Source organism: Mugil cephalus, chromosome 6 (assembly GCF_022458985.1).
Source record: "Mugil cephalus isolate CIBA_MC_2020 chromosome 6, CIBA_Mcephalus_1.1, whole genome shotgun sequence".
NCBI classification, from domain to species: Eukaryota; Metazoa; Chordata; class Actinopteri; order Mugiliformes; family Mugilidae; genus Mugil; species Mugil cephalus.
In genome coordinates this window covers 27,870,146-27,892,478 of record NC_061775.1, presented here as the reverse complement: position 1 = coordinate 27,892,478, position 22,333 = coordinate 27,870,146, and the positions used below count along the sequence as shown (strand labels likewise).

The 22,333-nt window shown below is 41.4% G+C and overlaps 2 protein-coding genes across 13 annotated transcripts in view; both read left to right on the top strand.

Annotated features, from left to right (window-relative positions):
* The window catches only part of LOC125009153 (phosphodiesterase 4D interacting protein), a 101,527-nt gene extending 97,069 nt beyond the window's left edge, over window positions 1–4,458 (top strand). For 5 of the 7 annotated variants that reach the window (XM_047586853.1, XM_047586852.1, XM_047586847.1 and 2 more), the window contains 6 exons: window positions 193–359; window positions 888–1,013; window positions 1,123–1,261; window positions 1,770–1,816; window positions 2,005–2,152; window positions 2,580–4,458. In XM_047586853.1, coding sequence (XP_047442809.1) covers window positions 193–359; window positions 888–1,013; window positions 1,123–1,261; window positions 1,770–1,816; window positions 2,005–2,152; window positions 2,580–2,752 — 800 coding nt within the window. In that variant the 3' untranslated portion in view covers window positions 2,753–4,458. The remainder of the gene's footprint in view (window positions 1–192; window positions 360–887; window positions 1,014–1,122; window positions 1,262–1,769; window positions 1,817–2,004; window positions 2,153–2,579) is intronic. The other 2 variants (XM_047586848.1, XM_047586850.1) reach the window with 2 other exon arrangements.
* Window positions 4,459–5,876: 1,418 nt separating this feature from the next.
* The window catches only part of mast2 (microtubule associated serine/threonine kinase 2), a 144,096-nt gene continuing 127,639 nt past the window's right edge, over window positions 5,877–22,333 (top strand). For all 6 annotated transcript variants that reach the window (XM_047586486.1, XM_047586484.1, XM_047586483.1 and 3 more), the window contains exon 1: window positions 5,877–6,452. In XM_047586486.1, coding sequence (XP_047442442.1) covers window positions 6,372–6,452 — 81 coding nt within the window. In that variant the 5' untranslated portion in view covers window positions 5,877–6,371. The remainder of the gene's footprint in view (window positions 6,453–22,333) is intronic.

Here is a 22,333-nt window from a genome sequence, read left to right as displayed (position 1 = left end):
AAGTGAGTCATTAACAGACTCTGAAATGTCTTCAAGAACGGCCACTTTGTTCCAGCTTGTCTCTCGGATGCACCGGGGGTTCATTACTTCATCACTTCATTACTTCATTACTTCATTTCGCTCTGCAGAAAGTTTTAAATGAGTAAGAATCACATCAAACCCACCGCTGTTCCTCTGTCGTTGTCTCTGCAGCCTCCACCCTGCAGGATGGTTGCTACGCCAGCCGTCATGGCCGCCACGTCGTCGGCCACATCGACGCCTTCAAGGCTCTGCAGCAGCAGATCCTGGAGGGAGGCGCTCTCCTCCTGAGGATGGAGGCCGGCCTCTATTCTCTCAGCGCCTCGCAGGACTTCTACGAGGTGAGAGCACGGGCGACTTCAGGCCGCGTTTGGGTGGACATCTAAATAACACACAGAGAACTTTATTCGTCATTTTGTGCACAGACAAACTGGGGACAACAGGAAAAACAGGTTATAAAGTTTAAAATAAATGATCCAAGGGAGTTAGTCAGCACAAGAAGACAAGAGACAGAAAAGTCAACAAATAAAACAGTATAATAGATTAAAGATATGCACATATTTTGTTTAAATGAACATGTAGATGTCATTATGCAGAGTGGTCTGGTAGTTGTATTTATTAGAGTCTCACTGTGGCTGCTCCGTCTGCATCAAAAAGTTTCAAAACTTTAGCAGATTTTCACACAAACTAATGAAATAGAAATATTGTGTTTATTAAAGGAAGCTACGTATCTGTGAGCTGCAGTTAAAGGTTAATTTCAGGGCCATGGATCTGAATGTAGACAAAGAGAAACAGAAACATTAAATGAAAGTGAATCTTGATGCATGAACACAGATGAGTTTACATGGATGAGTTTTGTTGCGTCTCAGCCTTCAGACTCGGTGAGGAAGCTGCTGTCGGACGCTGAAACTCTGCGTCAGATCCTGGAGGAGTCCGGCTCGACGCTGAGGATGTTCTGGAGAGCAGCTCTACCCGACTCAGAGGAAGCCAAACAGGTCAGAACCAGAGATAAAGCACATCATCTGCCTGAATCCCCCCCTGGTGGTGGTGGTTCCTCTCATCTGCGCCGCATGTGTGGATTAACTGAGCGCTGTGTTCGTTCAGGATCAGCCTCTGAAGGAGGAGCTGGCTGCTCTACGTCTGAAGCTCTCCCAGCGAGAGGAGGCTCTAAAGGACGCGATGGAGCGAGTGAAGAGCTCCAACCGCACCAAAGATAGCATGGAGCACTTTATAGTCAGCCAACGTGAGTCAGCGCGTCTTTATTTTACCATGAAAAGAGCCGAGCGGAGTCAGACCTGTTCATTTCATCCTCCGCTGGAGATTTAAAATGCAAAGACCTGAAATCAGGACTTTTTTAAACTTTTTTGATTAAAACCAAAAAATATGGAGAAGATTAGGGACACTTTAAATTAATATATATATATATATATATGATTTATAGGAAGAAACAAAGACAGAAATCTGAAAAAAATACAGAAATCTGAGGAAAAGTCACAGCAATATGTGTCCAGAAAGCGTTTTAAAAGAAGCAGCTGGACTTGTTGAGTTCAGAGAAGACGTTTCTTCCAGCTGCTTTTTCTTTTCTTTGTTTAAGCTTTTTGAATAAATCATGACTTGAATATGTGGAAAAAGACAGAAATCTGAGAAAATCTGTCACATTTAAGTATTTAAATGAGTCAGTTCTGTATTTTTTGCTGAATGAGTGAATGAATGAATGAATGAATAACAGGAGCTCTGTGATTGTTTAACAGTGTCTAGAACGAGGGACGTTTTGAGGAAAGCGAAGACCAACCTACAGGTGAGTTCATGACGTCTCCTTCATGTTCTGACAGATCAGGATAAATGAGGAGATGGATGTTAATGGATTTTAATGGATGTTGATAAATACTGATGAATATTGATGGATGTGAATGAACATCTTTGTTTCCTTCACCTCTCTCCTCTCCTCTCTCCTTCCTTCCTTCCTTCCTGATTGAGTCTCCTCAGGAGAACGAGCTCAGGATTTCCTCCCTCCGTCAGGCTTCTTCTTCCTCCATCCCTCCTTCCTCTCCCTCCTCCTGCTTTTCTTCATCCTCCTCCTCCTCCTCCTCCTCCTCCTCCTCCTCCTCCTCCTCACCCCCCTGGCCTGGTAAAGGTACCCCCCCCCCCCTGCCCTTTGCTGTGAAACCATCAGCTTGACTTTTAATAACAGCCTCTTTGCATGAAGCCGATCCCACATGTTTTCTCCTGACTCACCGAAGACTTTTCTGATGCTCTGATGTTTTTACTGGTTGTGATTGAGTGGATTTAATTCATTGAGTCTGAAATGCATCAAATAAACAGACTAATCTGTTTACTTCAGTTCCTTTAAATCTAACAGTGTTTGCTACAGACTCACAGACTTTTTCCACTTATGTTCATGTTCTTTATTTTTCCGTCTGCAGTGACGTTTAATAAATTGTTGTGCGACACTAACGTTGAGGTTGTGTTGAGGTTCAGTCAGTTTGTATTAAAGGAATAATTAAAGGAATAATGGACGACGTCCGTTTCCTCTCGTCATCGTCTCTTCTTTTATCTTTCAGGTGAAATCAGAGAACGATTCTGTGAACTCGCCTTCTCTCCTGGTTGGGGTGTCTTGACGCCTCGGCCTTCCTCCTCCTCCTCCTCCTCCTCCTCCTCCTCCTCCGTCTCCTCCTCCTCCATCATCCACAGACTGGATCACCAGCAGCGCCCCCTGCAGGCCTTCTTCCTGTAGCTCCTCGTCACCGTCGACCTGCTGTTCAAACACGAAATGCTGAAAACGTCTGCGTGCGTCCGACTGAAGAACCGTGTGTGCCGAGTGTCTAAGGATGTTTGTGATTCATTTTTGCAGGTCCGTGGATGTGACTGGTTGTAACGGTTTCACGGCGGGTGTGTTGTTGTGTGTCAGAGATTGTGAGGACTTTTGCGGAGGCCACAAACTGAAGGGTTTTTCTCGTTCATACGAGAGCGACAGGGGCTGAACTTTGCTTATGATTCACCTTCATTTCAACAAATGAATCAGAAACATGTGGTTTAGGACGATGAGGAGCTTGTTCTTTAATTCACAAGTCGGAAGCTTCCAACAAGAAGATAACTTCAGCTTTTCAAGGATTCAGAACAAAATCCGTTTGATGCCAGCAGGTAAAAAAAGAGGCTTTTAAAAAACAAAAAAACCAAACTAATAAAGTGCTTTGCCTCGGCCTCGGCTGAGGCTCGTGTCTGTAGGTTGTTTGTAGAATTCATGCATGTGGTTGGAGCAGTTTGTGGAAACGAAGCCATACTCTCTGAATCGTTTTGTCCTTCTCGTACTGAAACTGTCCTAAAAATGGCCGACTACTGATAATATAAGAAAACAACTACAACATAGAGCTACTAATAGACGTGTGTTCATGTAGCTGTAGATGATGTCCTCTTGCATTTACTGTCAAAACATCCGTTTAGGGATTTTAAACTATTATTAAATGTGTTTTTTCCAGCGTTGGAAAAGCCTTGTGACGAAACTGAACAAATGCAACAACTTAGTAAAACCAGTATTAAATAAATACATTAAAAAAACAACAAACAAGCACATGTTTTAGATGCCTTCAGGTACCGGTTTGATATTTAAACGGTTTGATATTTAACTTTAAATGGTCCAAACGAGACGACATTTCAGTTTTGTAAGCAGAAAAATGGACCAGACTTTTTTTTTTGTTTAAACTTTAAAATCTTTTAGGACGTTTTACTTTTAAGCTAAATTTGTAAGAAATATTTTAATGTTCCTCAAAATGACAATCACTTGAAAAAACACAAAAAATTAGCTTTGGAGAAACTCACTGTGCAAACGTACTTTTCTGCAATGAGCTATTTTAACCTGGCTTCCTTGATTTCTCTGTGTCGTAGATGAACTGTTTTATTTTGTGCATGAACTGTGGCGCCGCCGCCGCCGCCCTCGAAAAACTTTCACTGAAATATGCAATTTGTTTGGGGTTACTGTGCAATATAAAAGCCTTGGTGGTCGCTTGTTTTTCTCGATGTTTTAGGGCCTGGATGTTAAAGTGCCATGTCCTCTGAAAATAGGTTTTTCTTTATTAGGTGTAAAGTTTCTGACAATCAGTATAAAACAGGTTTTAATGGCTCAACGTGAATCAGAGGTTTTTTATATGCAACGTGTGGGAACAGAATATTTACGGAGCAATAAGATGAACCAAAGTGGACGACATTTAAAGTGCGTTGATGAATCAGGTGTAAAATGAATCAAATTTAAATTGTTCCCTGCAAAGGTCAAAGGTCAGACTTAGTGTCTTTCTTAGTGTCCGTGTGGTCTAAGGAACCACGTCTCATGTATGTACATATTAAACCGAGTGTGTACAAGTTGTTTTGTTGCTGTGTGAGAAGAGATTGTATTTTTATGCATGTTCTCTTTATTAAAAACAAAAAACAAAACCAAAAAAAAAAAAAGCTTTGGGGTAAAATGAACCTTTTCAATAAAAGGGGACAAAAATATTTCTGTCTTTGTGTGTTTTTTTTTTTTTTTTTGTGGATGCCATTGTAAAAACTAAATATATAATGAATCTATTCAACACCAAGAAACTAATGGAAAATCCCATTTACACATAAAATGTAGAAACAGACATTTAGCCAAAATTATAAAACCCAGTAAATCATACATATTATACAATGAAAAACTGAAATAAACAATTAAAAATAATATAAAATAGAAACATAAAAATGCATGTACACAATATTTACAAGAATAATAATTATAATAATATTAAAATGTTTTAAATTAAATGATGCTAAACCAACAACCAAACGACCATGTGCAAAAAGTTTGATCATAAAATATTATAAAATATTTATACTGGATATTAATTAACAATAAAATGTCCAGGAATTAATTAACTATTTGAATTAAATTTTAAAATTAGGACGTGGCATTAAAATGTATTAAAATATGTCTCATTTCGCACCGTTGACCTGCAGGTGGCGCCAGATTCCAACGAAAATAAACGTGGCTCCTTTAAACAAACTTTTCAAACACACGCAGAACATGCGCAGTCGGGTGCTTCTTTAATATGAGGAAAACAACTCAGAATACTTTTAAAAAATTAAACCTCCTATGATTTAATTTTTTTTAAAACGTTTCTAGTCACTGTGGGTTTATATATGTTTTCTCCCTGAAGAAGAACCAATATTAAACAAGTCTGTAAAAGAAGCTAAAAACCGGAGAGAGGAAGTAGATTGGAGACTGCCTTCAAAATAAAATGTAGAAAATAAATATTAAACATCACATAATTTTAGACCGAATGCATGAATATCAGTACGTGTGCAGGTACATTGTCCAATACTCCAGATCTATTTTTAACTATTTTATTCTATGTCATTCTATAATATAATATTTTATTATATGAGAATAGTTACTCTCGAGTCTCTTTATGCGGTGATACACGTGGAAATGAATCTGTTTATTGATTGGTTGGAGGATTATCCAATTAAATGCAGAAATATTTATAAATAAATAAAAATAAACGGAATATTCTATATTTTACACACCTGAAAAGAAGTTTGGAGGAAGTATGGACTTATTTTATCTTAATAGATCAATAATATATCAATAATGTATTCTGCTCTTATAATAATAATAATAATAATCACAATAGATAAATAGATAGAAGAGTTGTTGCCTGCTGCTCATTGTGCCTTTAATTGCGTCATGGGGGCAAATAAACAAACACATAAATAACAATAAAAACCTTTGTATTTTTGTTTTACATATATATTTATTTTTTTATTATTCTTATTTTGACGTCAACCACCAACCCGGAAGTGCTCTCCCCTCCTGCCTCGTGCTGCGAACTTGACGCCCGTGACCGTGTCAGAGTCAGGAAACGAGCCGAGCCGTGAAACTCCGGGCTCAGTTACCCGGCGTCCACGCACCGACCCCAGCGTCTCTACACCCGAGGATGGAAGGAGGAGGACACCCCGAGAGTTCGTCCAGGGCCTGACCCCCCCAACACCTACTCAAAAACTAAAACCCAACAAAAAAAAGAAACCACGCAGGACTACCCGGCGGGGGGTCACCTGGAAACACACGCAGCCCGTTTTATTGTCTGCAAGGCGACAGCTGGAGCTGCGTGGGGTTGACAGACTTTTCCAGATGTGGAGTCTTGCAGGAGCAGTGGAGCTGGACTCCTAGGAGGAGGTGGAGGAGGTGGGGAACTGGCATCCGAACAGGAATGGAAAGCGAACCCACGAGTGAACTCTCAACCCAGCGAGCGATGGGTGTCATCGTGGCTGTGAGCTAAGCGGCTAGCTGAAGCCAGCACAGAAACACTTACACAAAAAAACAACTAAAATAAAAGGAGAGGAGCATGAGGAGGACGGAGACCACAAACAAGAGGAAGCTGTGCAACATGGAGCAGCAGGAAAACGCAGGAGACGACAAAGATGCGGTGAGTGTTTTTTTATTTTTGTGTTTTTAATTGAAGCCTGTCAGACCACGCACAGGGAAAAGAGGGAAAAAAATGGTGTAAACTCTTTAAAAGAAATTTAAAAGATTTATTTTTTGTCATTTAAATGAATGCAATCAGAACATAAAGGTCTAGATATTTTAAGTTTTCTATCTGTGGCTTAATTTGAAACCACTTCCTAATTGCACATGTTCTTATTTATTGGGATGGATGCAGCATTTAAAGGATAAATGCTCTTTATTTCACCGTGACTGCAGCAGATACGTGTCTGCTGTGCTGCTGCTGCAGCTCTGCGCCTCTTTCCTCTGGTTTTTTGGCTCAGAGTCAGTTTAATTTTTTATTTTTTTTTTATTTTTTGCTCAGTCATGGCTGATCGTGCTCCTATGCACAGGTGAAAGGTGTCACTGCAGCATTGGCCGCTGAGCTTTGTGTGTGTCGGGTTTACAGGGAGAAGGATGCACACATTTATATTTTTATTTTTATTGTCTCTGTTACCTGTTACCTGTTTCTGTGTAATGGGAGAAGACAAACACAGTGTGTGTTGGTTGTGTATAATGATGACAATGAAACCGAAGCATCTTTCAGCCTTGAACTGACTTTACTTTAGTATTTTTAACATGTTTCACAGAGTTTATTTGTACATTTAGACCAAAATTACGAGCAACTCTAGTCCTGGATTCAAATATGACCCTTTGTGCTATTTTACATCTCGACAGTTTTACGCTTTACGCGATGATGTGTCTTTGTCTGACATTTGAGTCGCGGCCAGAAAGTAAAGAAAAAATATCTCCGCCCGTGTTGATTTAAGATCTTCCTCAACTCTTCCACAACCTCATAACCGCTGATACTAGCCCTTCCTAGCCTCCCAGCTAATAGTAGCTCACCCTAGCTTCCTAGCCTCCCAGCTAATACTAGCTCTTCTTAGCTTCTCCGCTAATAGTAGCGCTCCTCAGCTAATAGTAGCTTTACCTAGCTTCCTAGCCTCCCAGCTAATAGTAGTTCACCCTAGCTTACTAGCCTCCCAGCTAATAGTAGCGCTCTCTAGACCCCCAGCTAATAACTCTCCCGAACCTCCTGCCTAGTAGTAGCGCTTCTTAGCATCACAGCTAAAATTACCTATTCGTAGCTCCCTATCCTCCCAGCGAATAGTTGCTCGTTCAACTTCGTAGCCTCTCAGCTAACTACAGCTCTTCCCAGCTTCCCAGCTAATAGTAGCTCTATCAAGCCTCCTAGCTAGTAGTAGCTTTTCCTAACATCTAAGCTAAACGTAGCTCATCCTAGCCTTCTAGTTAATAGTAACTTGTTCAGGTTTAAAAGCTGCTCAGCTAATTGCAATTCTTCACAGTGACTCTTTCTTGCCTCCTGGCTTGTGGTAGCTGTTCTTTGTACCCTAGCCTCCCAGGTAATAGTAGCTCTCCATAGCTTCTTAGCCTTCCAGCTAATAGTAGCTCTTTCTAGCCTCCTAGGCCTACCTAGTAGTAGCTTTACTAGCTTCTCAGCTTAAAGTTGCTCGTCCTTTCTTTCTAGTTAACAGTAACTCTGTTTTGCTTCCTGGCCTCCCAGCTAATAGTAGCTTTTCTTAACATCCCAACTAAAAGTAGCTCATCTTAGCCTTCTAGGGAACAATAACTCGTTCAGCTTCAAAGTCGCTCAGCTAATTACAGTTCTTCCTAGCTTCCCAGCCTCCCAGCTAATAGTGGCGCTTCCTACTCTTACAGCTAACAGTAGCTCTTCCTAGCCTCCCACCTAATAGAAGCTCTTTTAGGCTTCCTACACCTAGTTAGTAGTAGCAGCTTTACTAGCATCCCACCTTAAAGTGGCTTGTCCTATCTTTCTAGTTAATAGTAGCTGTTTTCTGCTTCCTAGCCTCCCAGCTAATAGTAGCTCTTCTTAGCTTCCCAGCCTCCCAGCTAATAGTAGCTCTACATGTCATCTGAGCGGCGTGGAGTTGAATTAGTTTCAAACCAACTGTGTTTGGCTGGATCCAGTTGGTGCAGGTGTATTTTGTTCCTCCACAACATTTAAAACTCACCTCATAATGAAATCCAGATGTTTCCAATGCTAGACTCATAATTCTGATAAGACTACACGCGCCTGGGTTCATAATAACATTTGAATCATCTAATAATAAAAACTCCCTCCAGAGATGAAGTCACAGCTGCAGCTCATAGTTGTTTTTATCTGATGAAGTTTGATACGAATCCTCCGCCGGCTGCTGCAGCGTTTCATCCACTCTGACTCTATCTAGCCTCCATGAATCACAGCCGCGTCACGGCGCTCTATTAATTCAGGGGCCGTCTGCTTTTATTTCACCGACAATTTGTCTCGCTGAGTTTTCTTGTAAATTGTGTTGAAGTCTGAGGTTTACATACTCTCAGTTGAAGTCATCAGAACAGATTTGTTTAACCACTTCACAGAGTTCATGTTAACAAACTATAGTTTTAGCAAGACGCTTACGACATTTACTCCACAAACAACCGATTCCAGGTAGATTATTTCACGTATAGTTCATTATTTCACAATCCCAGTGGATAAACGTGTACATGCATGACTTAAGGTTGGCTAATTGACATGAGGTGAAGCTCATCAAGGAGAAGCTACTCTGTCTCTTAGAGATAAAGTTTCTATTTTACCCTCTCAGCTAATAGCGACTTTCCTTAGCTTCCTAGCCTCTCAGCTAATAGCGACTTTCCTTAGCTTCCTAGCCTCTCAGCTAATGGTTGCTCTTCCTAGCCTCTCAGCTAATAGTAGCTCTTCCTAGCCTCTCAGCTAATAGTAGCTCTTCCTAGCCTCCTAGGCCTAGCTAGTAGAATCTTTACTAGCATCCCAGCTTAAAGTTGCTTGTTCTATCTTTCTAGTAACAGTAGCTCTTTTTCTGCTTTCTAGTCTCTCAGCTAACAATAGCTCTTCCTAACCTCTCAGGTAATAGTAGCTCTTCCTAACCTCTCAGGTAACAGTAGCTCTTCCTATCCTCTCAGCTAATAGTGGCTCTTCCTAGCCTCACAGCTAACAATAGTTCTTCCTAACCTCTCAGGTAATAGTAGCTCTTCTTAACCTCTCAGCTAATAGTAGCTCTTCCTAACCTCTCAGCTAACAGTAGCTCTTCCTAGCCTCTCAGCTAACAGTAGCTCTTCCTAGCCTCTCAGCTAACAGTAGCTCTTCCTAGCCTCACAGCTAACAGTAGCTCTTCCTAACATCTCAGGTAATAGTAGCTCTTCCTAGTTCCCTAGGATTACGTTTCTAGGATTAAGTTTATTGATGTGACTCCACCCTATGGCCACCAAAAGTGTATTTTTCTCCAGTTTGTAGGATTAATTGAATGATGCCTCATACCTAGCGATGGGTTTCTTGATCAGAGTTACATGAGAATGGATTCTCACAATCTTTAGGAATACGGGCCCTGTGGTTTAGCTTGACGTTTAATCTCCCACCAAACTTCCCTGCAGCTTCACTTTCACGCCGGCTTGTAGAAGGGTGCAGCTACGTCTTTGTGAAACGGATGAGGTCACCGTCTTTTCTTGACGCATGCATGTTAACGTGTTGTCAGGGGCCGCGACCCAAACACACACAAACATCCTCCACAAAAGAATCTGGGACCTTTTGGAGAAAACTCTGAAACATGTGAGCGGGGCAAATCGTGCATCGTGGAGTCTGAACGTCTCCTCATCGCCTCCTCCTGAAAGTTGCAGCTCGTGGCTAAATCCACCGCCGGCCGATTGGCTAACTGGATGTGTTTTTACCGGTTGCATGTGTTCGACACGGCTCAGTGGGAGCAGTAAAAGCATTGAAGTCCTCTACACGTAATAAATGGTGACAATGGTTCCTGCAGAGCATCCACTGGCATTTACTACAGCTGCTTCCTATTCCTCCTTGTTTACCTCAGACTCAACATGATTTAAAAAAAAAAGAAGAAGAGGAAGACAAATCCAGTGCGGTCTCCTCTGAACTTTTGAATAAAATCTGTGTGCAGTGCAGCGTTTACTCGTTGAAGCTGTCTGGAAATTAGTCTATGAAGGTTCTGAGTCATCCAGATAAACCAGCTGATACAAGGACACCTGGATGAGTAGAGTTTCTTGAACATGCACTGGATTTGCATATTTCTTTTGCTTTTGCATCCATCACTGGGTTCTCATTCTTCTGAGGTTAAACATGGAAAGATTTTCCCAAAACGAATGTCAGGTCAGTCAAAACGAACAGTTCTGTCATGCGGCCTTTTTCTCATTTAAACTATTTGGAAATCAGTTTCTCATCTTTAAACCCCACCAGCTTTCAGTTGTTTAGCTGTTTACGATCTCCTTCCCACGTGGACTAATCTCGCTCAACGCTTTTGCAAGATTTGTGAAACCAGTCTGAGGTTGTGGCTGCAGCTAAAGGTAAAGAATGTGGAGGTGTAAAGCTGAACAGTAACCAAACCCTGAACTTATGTAAGGGCGCTTTGCAACGTTGCCTGGATTTAAGGGCTTTGCTGCATTTGTTACGCGTCAGTGCTCCGTGTATTAGCAAAGACACACGAAGCACATGCATGTTCAGACGTGTATAGAAGATTTAATATTTCACATTCGAATGCAACACAAATAAAACCGTGCAGCTAATTGGAACATAATGTGCTCTCCAGCTCGCCTGTGTGGTGTGTCACTGTTTATTTGCTGAAACCTTAAAGGAGTGTCGTATTGTGTGTTTTATGTAAGATAGATAACAGGGATGGAGCTGATGAGATTTAATCGGCAGCACTGCAGCTGTTCTATTATCTTGTCATAACACAGTATGAAATCAGCTCCGATCAGTTCAGAGAATGAGAAGAGGAACAGGAAGTGATGAATGTAAACAAAACAACACGATTTCTACAACATGATCAACCTGAATGAACAACTATCGACCAGCTGAGCAGCACGATTCAGGCGAAGGCAGCTTTGTGTGATTGATTGCAGCTACTCTTAGCTTCCTAGCCTCCCCGCTAATAGCCACTCTTCCTAGCTTCCCAACTGAAGTAGCTAGTTTCTTAGCCTCCCAGCTAATGGTAGCCTTTTTCCATCCTCCCAGTTAATAGTAGCACTTTTCTAACATCAAAGTTAGTTCTTCTTAGCTTCCTAGCCTCCCAGCTTATGGTAGCCTTTTCTAGCTTCCCAACAAATAGTAGCACTTTCTAGCCTCATAGCTAAGGAATTCTTCTTAGCTTCCTAGCCTCTGAGCTAACAGTAGCTCTTCCTAGTCTCCCACCTAATAGTATTTTTTTCTGGCCTCCCAGCTAGTAGCTCTCCTTAAATTCCTAGCCTCTGAACTAACAGTAGATCTTCTTAGTTTCCTCTCTCAGCTAACACTAGCTGCAGAACACGTGCACCCTGTTGTCTTTGCGGTGCATTCAAATGCAATTTTTTTTTTCTTTCAATTGGGGACATTTCTCTCTGTTTAACACCGAAATGTTGACGCATATTTACAGAAGTCTTATTTAAAAGCACAAACTGCAGCTTGACTTGACTCCATCTAAACATGAACAGGTGGGTTTTTTCATGTCACTTCCTCCTTCTGAGTCTATAAAAGAGCAGAGTAGGGAGGATAATCTGCATCATGGCTTCACTCAGGATGGAGGAGTTGTTGGTCTCAGCTGAAGACCCCCCCCCCCCCCCCCCCCCCCCCCCCCCCCCCCCTCCCTTCGTCCACTGCCAGGAGGATAAGACTAATTAAGGCAGACATGGGTTGGATGGAAATCTCCAGCCGATTAACAAGTGTTAATGGGGGTGACGGAGTAGAGGGAGTTCAGTTGTAGGATTTTCAGTGTAAGGTACAAGCGGCAGAGTCTAGATATGTGTAGAAATGTAGAGCAGAAAGCTCAGAAGGAGTCAGATGTGGGTCGTTGAGATTCAGACAGAACGTTTAGTCTTTTATTTGTCATTGTGGATGTTCCTCTTCTTCTTTCTACTTCTTCAAACAGTAGCCTTGGGTTTTATCTGCACATTAGACGTCCTTTAGGTTACTCATTAAACCTCCTCCCCTCCCTGGTGATGTGCAAGAGTGGTTTTTCTTCCCATCCTTTAACCAGCTGAAGAGTCTTCGGGACCCCCCCCCCCTGTTCAGGCCAATAGAGGCTGATTTATGGAGCTCGAGCTGCACATGTGTGCCCCGCTCAGGTTGCCTAGAGGGGAGGTAATGGTGGGGCGCAGATGCACGAGGCGATTGGCATCAATTATAAAACCCTCATTAAGCAGAATTATGGCCCAGATCAGTGCTATACATCAATGCATAAGAAATGGCATTTTTTACGGCGCAGCCTCCAGTTATCTTATGGTAATGTGTGTTGAGTGATGGGGGGGGGAGTAGGAGAAATTAAGCCCCTTTGCTCACGTTTTCTCCGGTTAGAATAAAAAAAGATTTGCAGCTTTTATATATTTTTTAAACTTTTCTTCAAGTGACGATTTATTTAGCTTCCAACACGACGCTCTTAATGAAGGAAATCCATCACTCTGCCCCCGGTTAGTGCCACATAATGCCCCCCCTGTCTAAGCCCCCCCCCCCAAACACAACCCCCAAAACACTGGAACTGAGTAATGTGCTAATTTCACACTTAGCTGGATCCCACATCTCCTTTTACAGGTTTTCTTCTGTCCTCCACTGGTCACGTTGTTCGTGTTTATTGTTTATTTTGAGCACAGCAACATTCCAAAAAACAACAACAACAACAATAACAATAATAATAACAACAACAACAACAACAGCGTAAAGGAACATTTTTTTTCCAAAATGCTACGTAAAGGAACAATTTTTCATCCTAAATGATATAGGGTCTTACATGCAATGTTATATTCTCTTCTTCATGGTCCATGATTGATCGTCTTGACCACTTTATTTTATGGTTGGATCTACAAGATAAGCTAAGAGCCACTTGCAAAGATATTAAAGTTTGTTTGAAACCATTCATCTCTCTTCTTTTCTTTTCGTGCATGGTTTTCAGAACCAAAACTGCAGGTGTTTCATCACGCGATGGTGAAAATGGGACAATAACATGTTGGGTTACTGGATGTGGTAGCTGCGTTCAGCTTTCACTTTCAGCGTTGTGTGGGTTAACTGAGACGCTCTGCTTGCAGCTTTGCACTGATTGCAAACGGCATCAATTTTCATCTCATTTTGTGAAATGCAGCCAAGCCTCTTTTCTCTTCTTCTTCTTCTTCTTTGTGTTTTCTTGTCAAAGCATCTCGGGTGCATCATTTGCAGGAATCAGATTGGAAACGTACAAGTGAAAGCGACTGTAAAAATTGAAACTGGTTTTCGTTTTGCACCCTTGGATAGCACCCAATGTACTTTTAGTTTTTAGTTTTACTTCTACTTTTATGTAGTTTACACAACAAATGAGGCTCTACAGTTACGTATGAAGTGCAATTAAAATCTTTAGGGAATAGTTTGGGAGCATTTATCGTAGTTTTTTGAGATTTTGAGCAAAACCTACGTGGATCAGGACGTCCAACTTTCCTCCACAGATATTTGTTGGTGGGAAAATTAGATCTACTTTCCAGGCTGCTTCCAACCTGCTTCCACCCAGGAAAAATCTGGGATGTTAAACAGAACCCAACATGGTTCTTCCAAGCTTCCAGGAGGATAAAGTTGGCTCGGCTGGCTGGTTGTGTTTGGGTTGGGTTCCTACCTTCCTATTCCCTCACCCAATAGTAGTTATTCCCCAATTGATCAGGAGCGAAACCCACTTGGATCAGAGGCTCCAGTCCAACTTTCCTCCTCACATATTTGTAGGTGGGAAAATAAAAATTTAATTTCCAGGCTACTTCCAACCTGCTTCCATCTTGGAAAACTCTGGGATGTTAAACAGAAGCCGTAAAGCAGTAATTCCACATCTGCTGTGAGTTAATGTGGGAGAGGTTTGCATTTCAAAAGGTCATCGTAACAAAAGATACTGTCACGATGAGGGTGGACGACATGTGCAGGAAAAACTGTTTCTGTCTGTTCCTCAGACTGTTTGTTATTTAGAAAAGGATACACAATGTAAGGCTTCTGAACGTAACATCTATAATACAGGTGTAGTTTGAAAGCTGTATGAAACTCTCCGGGGCTCAGTAGGTTTCATGACCTCTTGGTCGAGCAGGACTCGGTTTGCTTTGTCTTTTCCCGTAGGCCCGTTTGTTGGTGCGCCAGTGATTGAATAAAGTTGTGTGTTTGGGTTAGCCGGCTTCCCTGTGGCTGATTAGGTTGTTCGCTGACAGTGTGGACGTCAGCGTTCAGGCTGAGGACAGGCGGAGGGAAGCAGGAATGTTACAAGCAGAAACCTGCAAGGTCGACCACGCTGCTGCTGCTGCTGCTGCTGCTTCAGGACTCTGCACAGCGGAAAAGAAAGTCACCGCTGCAACCAGTTAGTCATCCTTTAATCAGATGTACCATCCTGCAGCCCAGAACCAAAACACAGCTCTGTAATTAACTTCCATTCTTATCTATCATTCTACCTTCTGCAGTCTCTTGTTGACTTGTGGAGTCGACTGGATTCAGGCCAATAAATCTTTCTCTAAGTCAGAGTTAATGTAGTGTGGAGAGAGGAGCTCGTACTTCATGTTCTGTACTTCAGTGCTGCCATAAACTCCCAAACCCTCTCTGGAAGATTTCACTCCCGGAATCTTTTCTCTTCTTTAAAATGTTCAGTGTTTGTTGTTGTTGTTGTTGTTGTTGTGTGTCTGCAGCCTTTGACCTGACTTGACTCCATGGATTCTGTTTAGTCATTTTATTGTTCAGTAGTTGTACTGAATGTTTATCCAACTGTTGTGTGACTGACTTCATGCAGAACCTTCCTCCATGCAGTAGACATGTTTAGTCATGTGATTTGGTTCTTCTTCTTCTTCTTCTTGGTGCGTTTGGTAGCTTTAATGCTAACTAACTTCCACGGAAACCAAAGCAGAAGAAGACTTAATAGGGATGTAATCCAGATTGTTATTTCCAGTTTGTGATACTCAAACCCAACAATACGTCTTTAAATAAGGAGCAAACCATTTCTCTTCCTTTAAACATGTTTGTTGGCTGCAGCCTTTGACCTGAGCGGACTCTGTTTAGTTCATCTCCTACTACCACCTCGTTACACATCATCTTCTTCTTCTGCTGCTTTGATGCTAACTGCACTGGTTTTGGTTTATTGCAGACCTAAAATAACTGACTACAACTGATCTGATCGTTTTTGAAACGCCTGCATCGGGACAATCTTAGTCACAAGTCAGATTATCCAGGTGGGATATCGACTGATGTTTCCCATCATTATTAGTTTATTGGATTGGGACGATGCTGCACATTGATCAACATTGACGCGTTAGTCATCAGCGTAAATGCGCCGGACTTGGCTCAAATGCTAATTTTTTTAGCCATCAAGTGAAACGAGGTTGACCAGGTGTTTGTTCCCTCACCTGATGTCTTTTCCTCGCCCTCGCTGTGATACTGGGAAACCGAGGCGGAGGTCATGTGATCTCTGTTTCATATCGTAGTTATGTCACTGTTTACACACGCACAGACAAACTGTGTCAGTCCACATTCCACGAGGCTTTGATTGTGTTTGAGTGGGTGGGACGACTACTGCAGCTTAAACACATGTGCGACGTTTGAATATATATATATATATACACATATCTGTATATATCTCTATATATGTGTGTTTGTGGAGGTCTGTGCCGACTCTCCCTGACCTGATCGGGGGCTGTTAACCTTTTGGACCGTGTCCAGCAGAGGAGCTTCCAACAAAACATCCTGCTTCCTCCAGCTCAGCAGCTAACTATAGGAGCACAACACAACACAACACAACACCACAACCAGGCCAGGTCCACCCAGACCCCCTCCCTGCAGAGGTCACATTACACAACAAGTAAAAGACGTAATCTGGTAGTTTTATGTTCGTTTTTATGTGGGATTTATGATAAATTCTGCTGGATGTCGCTACCAATATACCGATGTTTGTATTTTATGTTTTTTATAATTTTGCTCGATTACCAAAGACATTTACACCAAACCAGCGTCAGAAATGTGTTGTATTTCTGCTAAAATCTCTCTCAGATGCAGAGTTTCCTCTTTAGAACCGAACAGTGATCTGTTACAACTCGTGGTTTTTGAATTACGGTGAATTAACGCTGGCGATAAACCCAACGTACCTTTTCTCCTCTGAGTTAACCTGTAATGTGAAGACTCTGATATCAGAAGTCAGAAATTTCTGAGTTGGAATATAGAATTTCCGAGTTTTCTTGAAGGCATCATCTAAGCCGGTGTTTCTTCATTGACGTCTCTGCTGTCGGAAAGATGGAGAGTAAATTTATGAAGCTAAGAAAATGTGTCCTAACTACAAAAACATAATAATAATAATGACTAATATTAAATGTTAGGATGTAAATTGTAGAGTTTGAATATGATCTACGGTTGTTTTTATATAAATGGGAACGGACTGAAAGAAGTTCAGGTTGTACCGGCTGGTTTTACAAGGAAAAAAGGTTGGGAACCACTGATCCGGTGAATCCAAATAAATCTGTCTTTTCTTTCTTTCACAGAAGTTGGTGAATCAATCTTATTCTGCTCCACAGAATTTGATTAAATATAAATTAATTTAGAGATATTTCAGGTTCAAAGCTATTTTTACTGAAGTGATGTTGCCGTTGGCTCCAGAGATTTGGCTTCACGTCTTTATTTTAGCTTCACGTTTCTTTCCTCCGGCTCTTTCTTTCTTTCTGTCGTCATTCTTTTTAAGTCCAATCAGCTTTCAGTCCTGACTGTTGCGTTATTGTTATTGAGACTTGTGTCGCATGACTAGTCTTGCTGGATTGTGTAACTGGAGGCTGCAGGAAATGTTTCAAAAACAAAGATTTTTATGAATTGGAGCTTTAAAGTGAATTTTAATCCAGATTTTTTTTTTTTTTTTTTTTAGTAGATTTAGTGTTCCTGCTAAGCTGGAAGCAGTTGTTATTGCTGAAATGAATTTGTCAGTGTGTGTCATGTGTCGTATAAAACTGGTGCTGCTCAGTATGACGCACGAGTCCCGGTCATGTAGAAATACCTAGAACCTGTTTTATCGACTGTGAGTTTTGCTGCAGCGTAAATATTTTGAGGTTGTTAAACAAAAGGTATCATTAGTGAGATTTTACTGTGAAGACTTTAGTTATAGCTTCTTTCACAAATGTTGGCAAAACACAAAAAGGTTTCCCATAGCTGCAGAATAAACATCATGAAGAGCCATTTTTTTCTAAATGCAAACTCATTTTAGTTTCACCAAATAATCCACGCATTGGCTTGTAATTCGGTTTCATTTCCCTCTGATTACTGACATGTATTTCTTTCTTTCTTTACGTCCTCGGCCACCAGAATCAGTCGGGGCGTACAGATGTGACGGGAGATGAAATGTGTCACACGCCCTCACGGCTGTGACGCGCCCCGGGATTAAAGCTTTCAAGTTCACATATCAGTTTAATCCCCAGGGAATTAAAAGAGGCGAGCGGGTGAAGAGCCGCCCGCCGGGTCACAGTACACAGTGTTCTGGGTGGGATTAAATCCCGACATGGTGAAAGCGTGTTACACGCATGTTAAGTGTCAGACGGTGGCAGGTTCAGTGTGTGAGGCTCTGGTTAATAAATCTGAGGAACCTCGGCTCATTTCACCTCTAAAACCAGGATCAGGACGCTTCCTGTCGTCCGGGGTCGAGAGTTTCTGTACTGAGATATGAATCAGTATCACACAACGTGTTGATTATTTACATGATAAACTTCTCTGAAACATGTCTGAGCAGGTTTCAGGTCATTTGATTTGTTTGCCCTAAAACCTAAAAGCAGTTGGATGAGGATGGATGGCGTGTTCAGACCTGGTGTCGACTTGTGTCATGAGTGATCAGGTCCCAGGGATCCAGCTTTAAGTACGAGGAGATCCAGTTATCTAGTTATCTGGTGTTTGTACATGTGGATCTCTACTCACCTCTGTTTCAGAACCATGAACAGCTGTTTGTTCTCGGTGTCATGACTTTGGGTGATGATCCGCATTTTGGAACAAGCTGTAAAGTCTCTAACTGAAAAAAAGTCTCTTTTTTTATTTTATTTTTTTATTTATAATTATATATATATATTTAATTTAATTAGCTAACAGCTACATACACAACAGGCCAAAAGTTTGGAAGCAAGATCAAATTTATAAATAAAATATTCATTGGTTTATTTTGCATCAAAATAAACATGATTTTTATATAAAGAGTAACTTTACTGTGATCATCAGGTATTTGAGTTTGAGTCACCTCCTCTTTAACATCAGCATGACGTATATAAGGGATATTTATATGCAGAATCAAAAGTCAAAGACTTACAGTGAATAATACAAACTGTGATTTTTTATTAAATTTTTTCTTTTATTTTGCTTTTGCATTGAAGTTGTGACTCTTACTAATCTTCTCGACTCTAAAACTAAGACATTTATTCACCAATGTTCTGGTAACATTAATGTTCACCTAAAGGTAAACTGAAGAAAATGGTTCATATCAAATAAAAGTGCGATCGTGCAGTAAATTCATCCCAGAACTCATGCTGGTTTTTAAACACAAAACTTTTGGCCTGCAGTGTACGGCTGCACAATTAATAGTATTTCTGTATCCAGTCAAGCAGTTTCTCAGTCGTCAGCCAACCACCAAGGGGCAAACGCACGGTTAAGGCTTCATTAAACTGCCTAAATAAGACGCGGGCGCCTCAGGTCATGTGGTGGATTGATGAGAGTAAGTGATTATGTGGTGAGAAGAAGCTATGGCAGCAAATGTAGATGAGGAGGTGATAGAAAATGTTGATAGGCTGGTGTTTCCTGCCACAAACCTGTCGGCTTAATGTTACTGTCTTTTCTGCATAAGCTGTAATTGTTTCCATTGAGTTGCACTTTGTGATTTCACTCTGTAATAACATGTTTATTCTGTTAGCGCTGGGTGTGTTTTAAATTTTATATTATGAAGCTTATTCAAAGTTTCATTTTGCACTGTTCACATTTTGCATTGAAGCGGCATCGAACCGATGTCTGAGTTTAAATCTGACGTAGGAAAGATGAGGTCTTATAACGAGGTCCTGTGGACGGACAAACTTAGACGTTCGGTAGACGTTGGACAAAAGACATCGTCTGGCGTCAGTCTGCACCTTCGACTTAGAAATTATGTCGTTTGGACGTCGTGTGCAAGAAAAAACCAGATGTTTTCTGTAACATGATGAAAATATCGATCAGAATAATTGTTATTAGCATTTAGCCACAGTCGTGCAGCCTCGCGGCTAAAAGGACAAAAAGATACCGAAAGGTTTTCATTGTTACAGTCAACATCAACATTAACAGGCAATAATTAGCAGCTGTGTGTGAATATTTTCTATTTCGACTCCACAGTGGGTAGGAGGTCCTTATTGTGGCTTATTATGTGTTCACATCAATGACAGAATGTGGCCACAATTCACTGATCTCATCTGAAAAATGCTTCCTTACCACACGTCACCGGTTTCACTTCAGTTATCTTTTCTGTGTATATAGCGTCAGTAACAACCCGCTTAACTTAGTGTTTAAAGCTCCTCTGATCGTTCCACTCTGCAAACGCCACCGGTCAAAAGTTTTACACCAGCATCAGTTTCCTCTCAGGGCTCCATCCTACAGCAACATAATGACCGAAAGCTTTAGTCCGAGCTCTACCAGAACTACCTCAGGATAAAAACTAGATGGAAAGTTTGAAAACATGGAGTTTCTGATGAACTGGACAGAAGAGTGAAAGCAAAGCTCCTACAAGAACTATCTCACTATAAATCTCACTACAAAATATTTGATTTCCATTTAGAAAGAAAGAACGTCACAAGTGTGTTCACATGTTAAATCAGACAAAGATTTTTACTGTGATGAGGTATTAAACTGCATACATTTCAATAAGTTAATAAATAAGTTGCAGATTAGTTGAAAGTGAGTGTTTTTGGTGCATTCAGTGACTTTCACACCTGCACACATCCTGCAAAGCCACTATTACAAATGCGTCCTTCTTAATGTGTTTTTCCGTGGCCAGTGACTGCACAATGCATGGCTTATTTCTGCAAACATCATAACCACATTTGTCACATCTGCATCGGTACCGGGAACTAAATCTGCTCTTAGTGGTGTTCATTGAGCTGACTCCAGCGCGCAGGCCGACATTAAAGACAATAGAGGCTGTGTTTTATTTAGATGCACTTCATGTGCAGCCCTTTACATCCTGTGACGGTGCTGCAGGGAAACGTTCCCCAGTGCCAAGGCAGGCATCAAACGCCTGGCAGCGTCTGCACCGTTCCTTCTGCTTTATTGATTTACTGGAACCATCCAGTAAAAGTCGCGCTCATGTCGAAGAGTCGGCCAGACCAGACTGCATTAAGCTGTAGGTAGACGCTAACGCTGTAACCCAAGTAAATGCAGCTTCAGCTGTTCAGGAAAATGAGATCCTCCTAAAAACTGGTGCAGCAAACTGGTGCTTTCTCTTCCTGCCGCACACATGCACAACGCAACATGTGCAGGAATGCACACGAAAACCAGGTGGGATTAAACTGCACGTCCTGTAATGACTGGGATCTGCAGCCTTATCGTGGGGAGGAAAATATAAATATTAGCTGAGACGCTGCACCAGAAGATACTGGGGCTATTAAAAGCTTCAGTTTAGGATCAGAGAAACTCGATCAGGACATCCTGTTTTGGAGGAAATGTCACGGTGCACTCTGATCGTATTCACTGTTCAAAGTCAGCGAAGGAAACCTCGGTCGACTTAGAGAGAGGAGGAGAAGGTCGACTGAATCATCCCTAAACATTAGTGTGTCGCTGGCAGAGACACGAGTTTATGTGACGAGCTCAGGCTCGATGGCAGGAAAGGAAAATTACTGGAGGCACGTTTGTACTGAGGCGACTGTTATGATACCAGTCGGCTGATATATGCACCAGCATAGGCATTTATATGATATTCATCAGACTGATGTTTAGTGGCTCTTCTTTTTGGAAGAGTCAGAGGAGGAAAAAGAAGGAGTAAGAGTTAGAAGAAGAGTCAGGAGAGTGAGATGAAGAAGAAAAAGACCAAGAGTCAGAAGAAGAGAGAAGATGGAGAAGTCTGCGAAGAAGAAGAGTCAAACTTAGACTCAGGAAGTTATATTTCCAGCAGCTATATACAACAATTAGAAGTAAGAAATAGAATAGGCAATGAACAATATGCAATAAACTCTTAACTGATTAAATTACAAATAACAGTACAAGGAAGAAGAAGTAAGAGTTAGAATAAGAGTCAGAAAAAAGTGAGAGAAGAAGAAGAGTCAGGAGAAATAACAGAAGTATAACACTCACAGGATGAAGTAAGAGAAGAAGAAGAAAGAGAAGAAAGAACAAGAAGTAAGAGAAGAAGATGTAGAAGTATGTAAAGAAGAAGAGTCAGGAGAATCCTGTGTAAATGAAGTCAGTCAGACGTTGTAATGTGGATGTTTGATGACAGTAGTTGATCATCATTTAATACCAACAATAAAATGACTGAGCAGAATTTATGGAGTCACTCAGGTTAAAAGCTGCAGCCAAACATCAACAACAAACACTGAACGTTTGAAAGAAGAGAAACGTTTCCTGGAGACTAATCTTGCAGAGAGGATCAGGGAGTTTATGACCAGAACGTTTGTGGAGCAGAGAACAGAAGGTACGAGCTCCCGTCTCCACTACATTAAGATTCACTGGACTGAATCCAGACGAGGAAAGACTTCAGGAAGCTACGGTTTCTGTTAATGCCCGTCATTACTTTGTTATTGATCGCAAACCTGAAATAATTTCTTCCCCCAGACGTTTTTATAGTTTAGTTTGTGCAGACGGAGCAGAAGTGAAGTGAAACATGACGAGATCTGTTTTCACCTCAGTCCTGGAGTTTG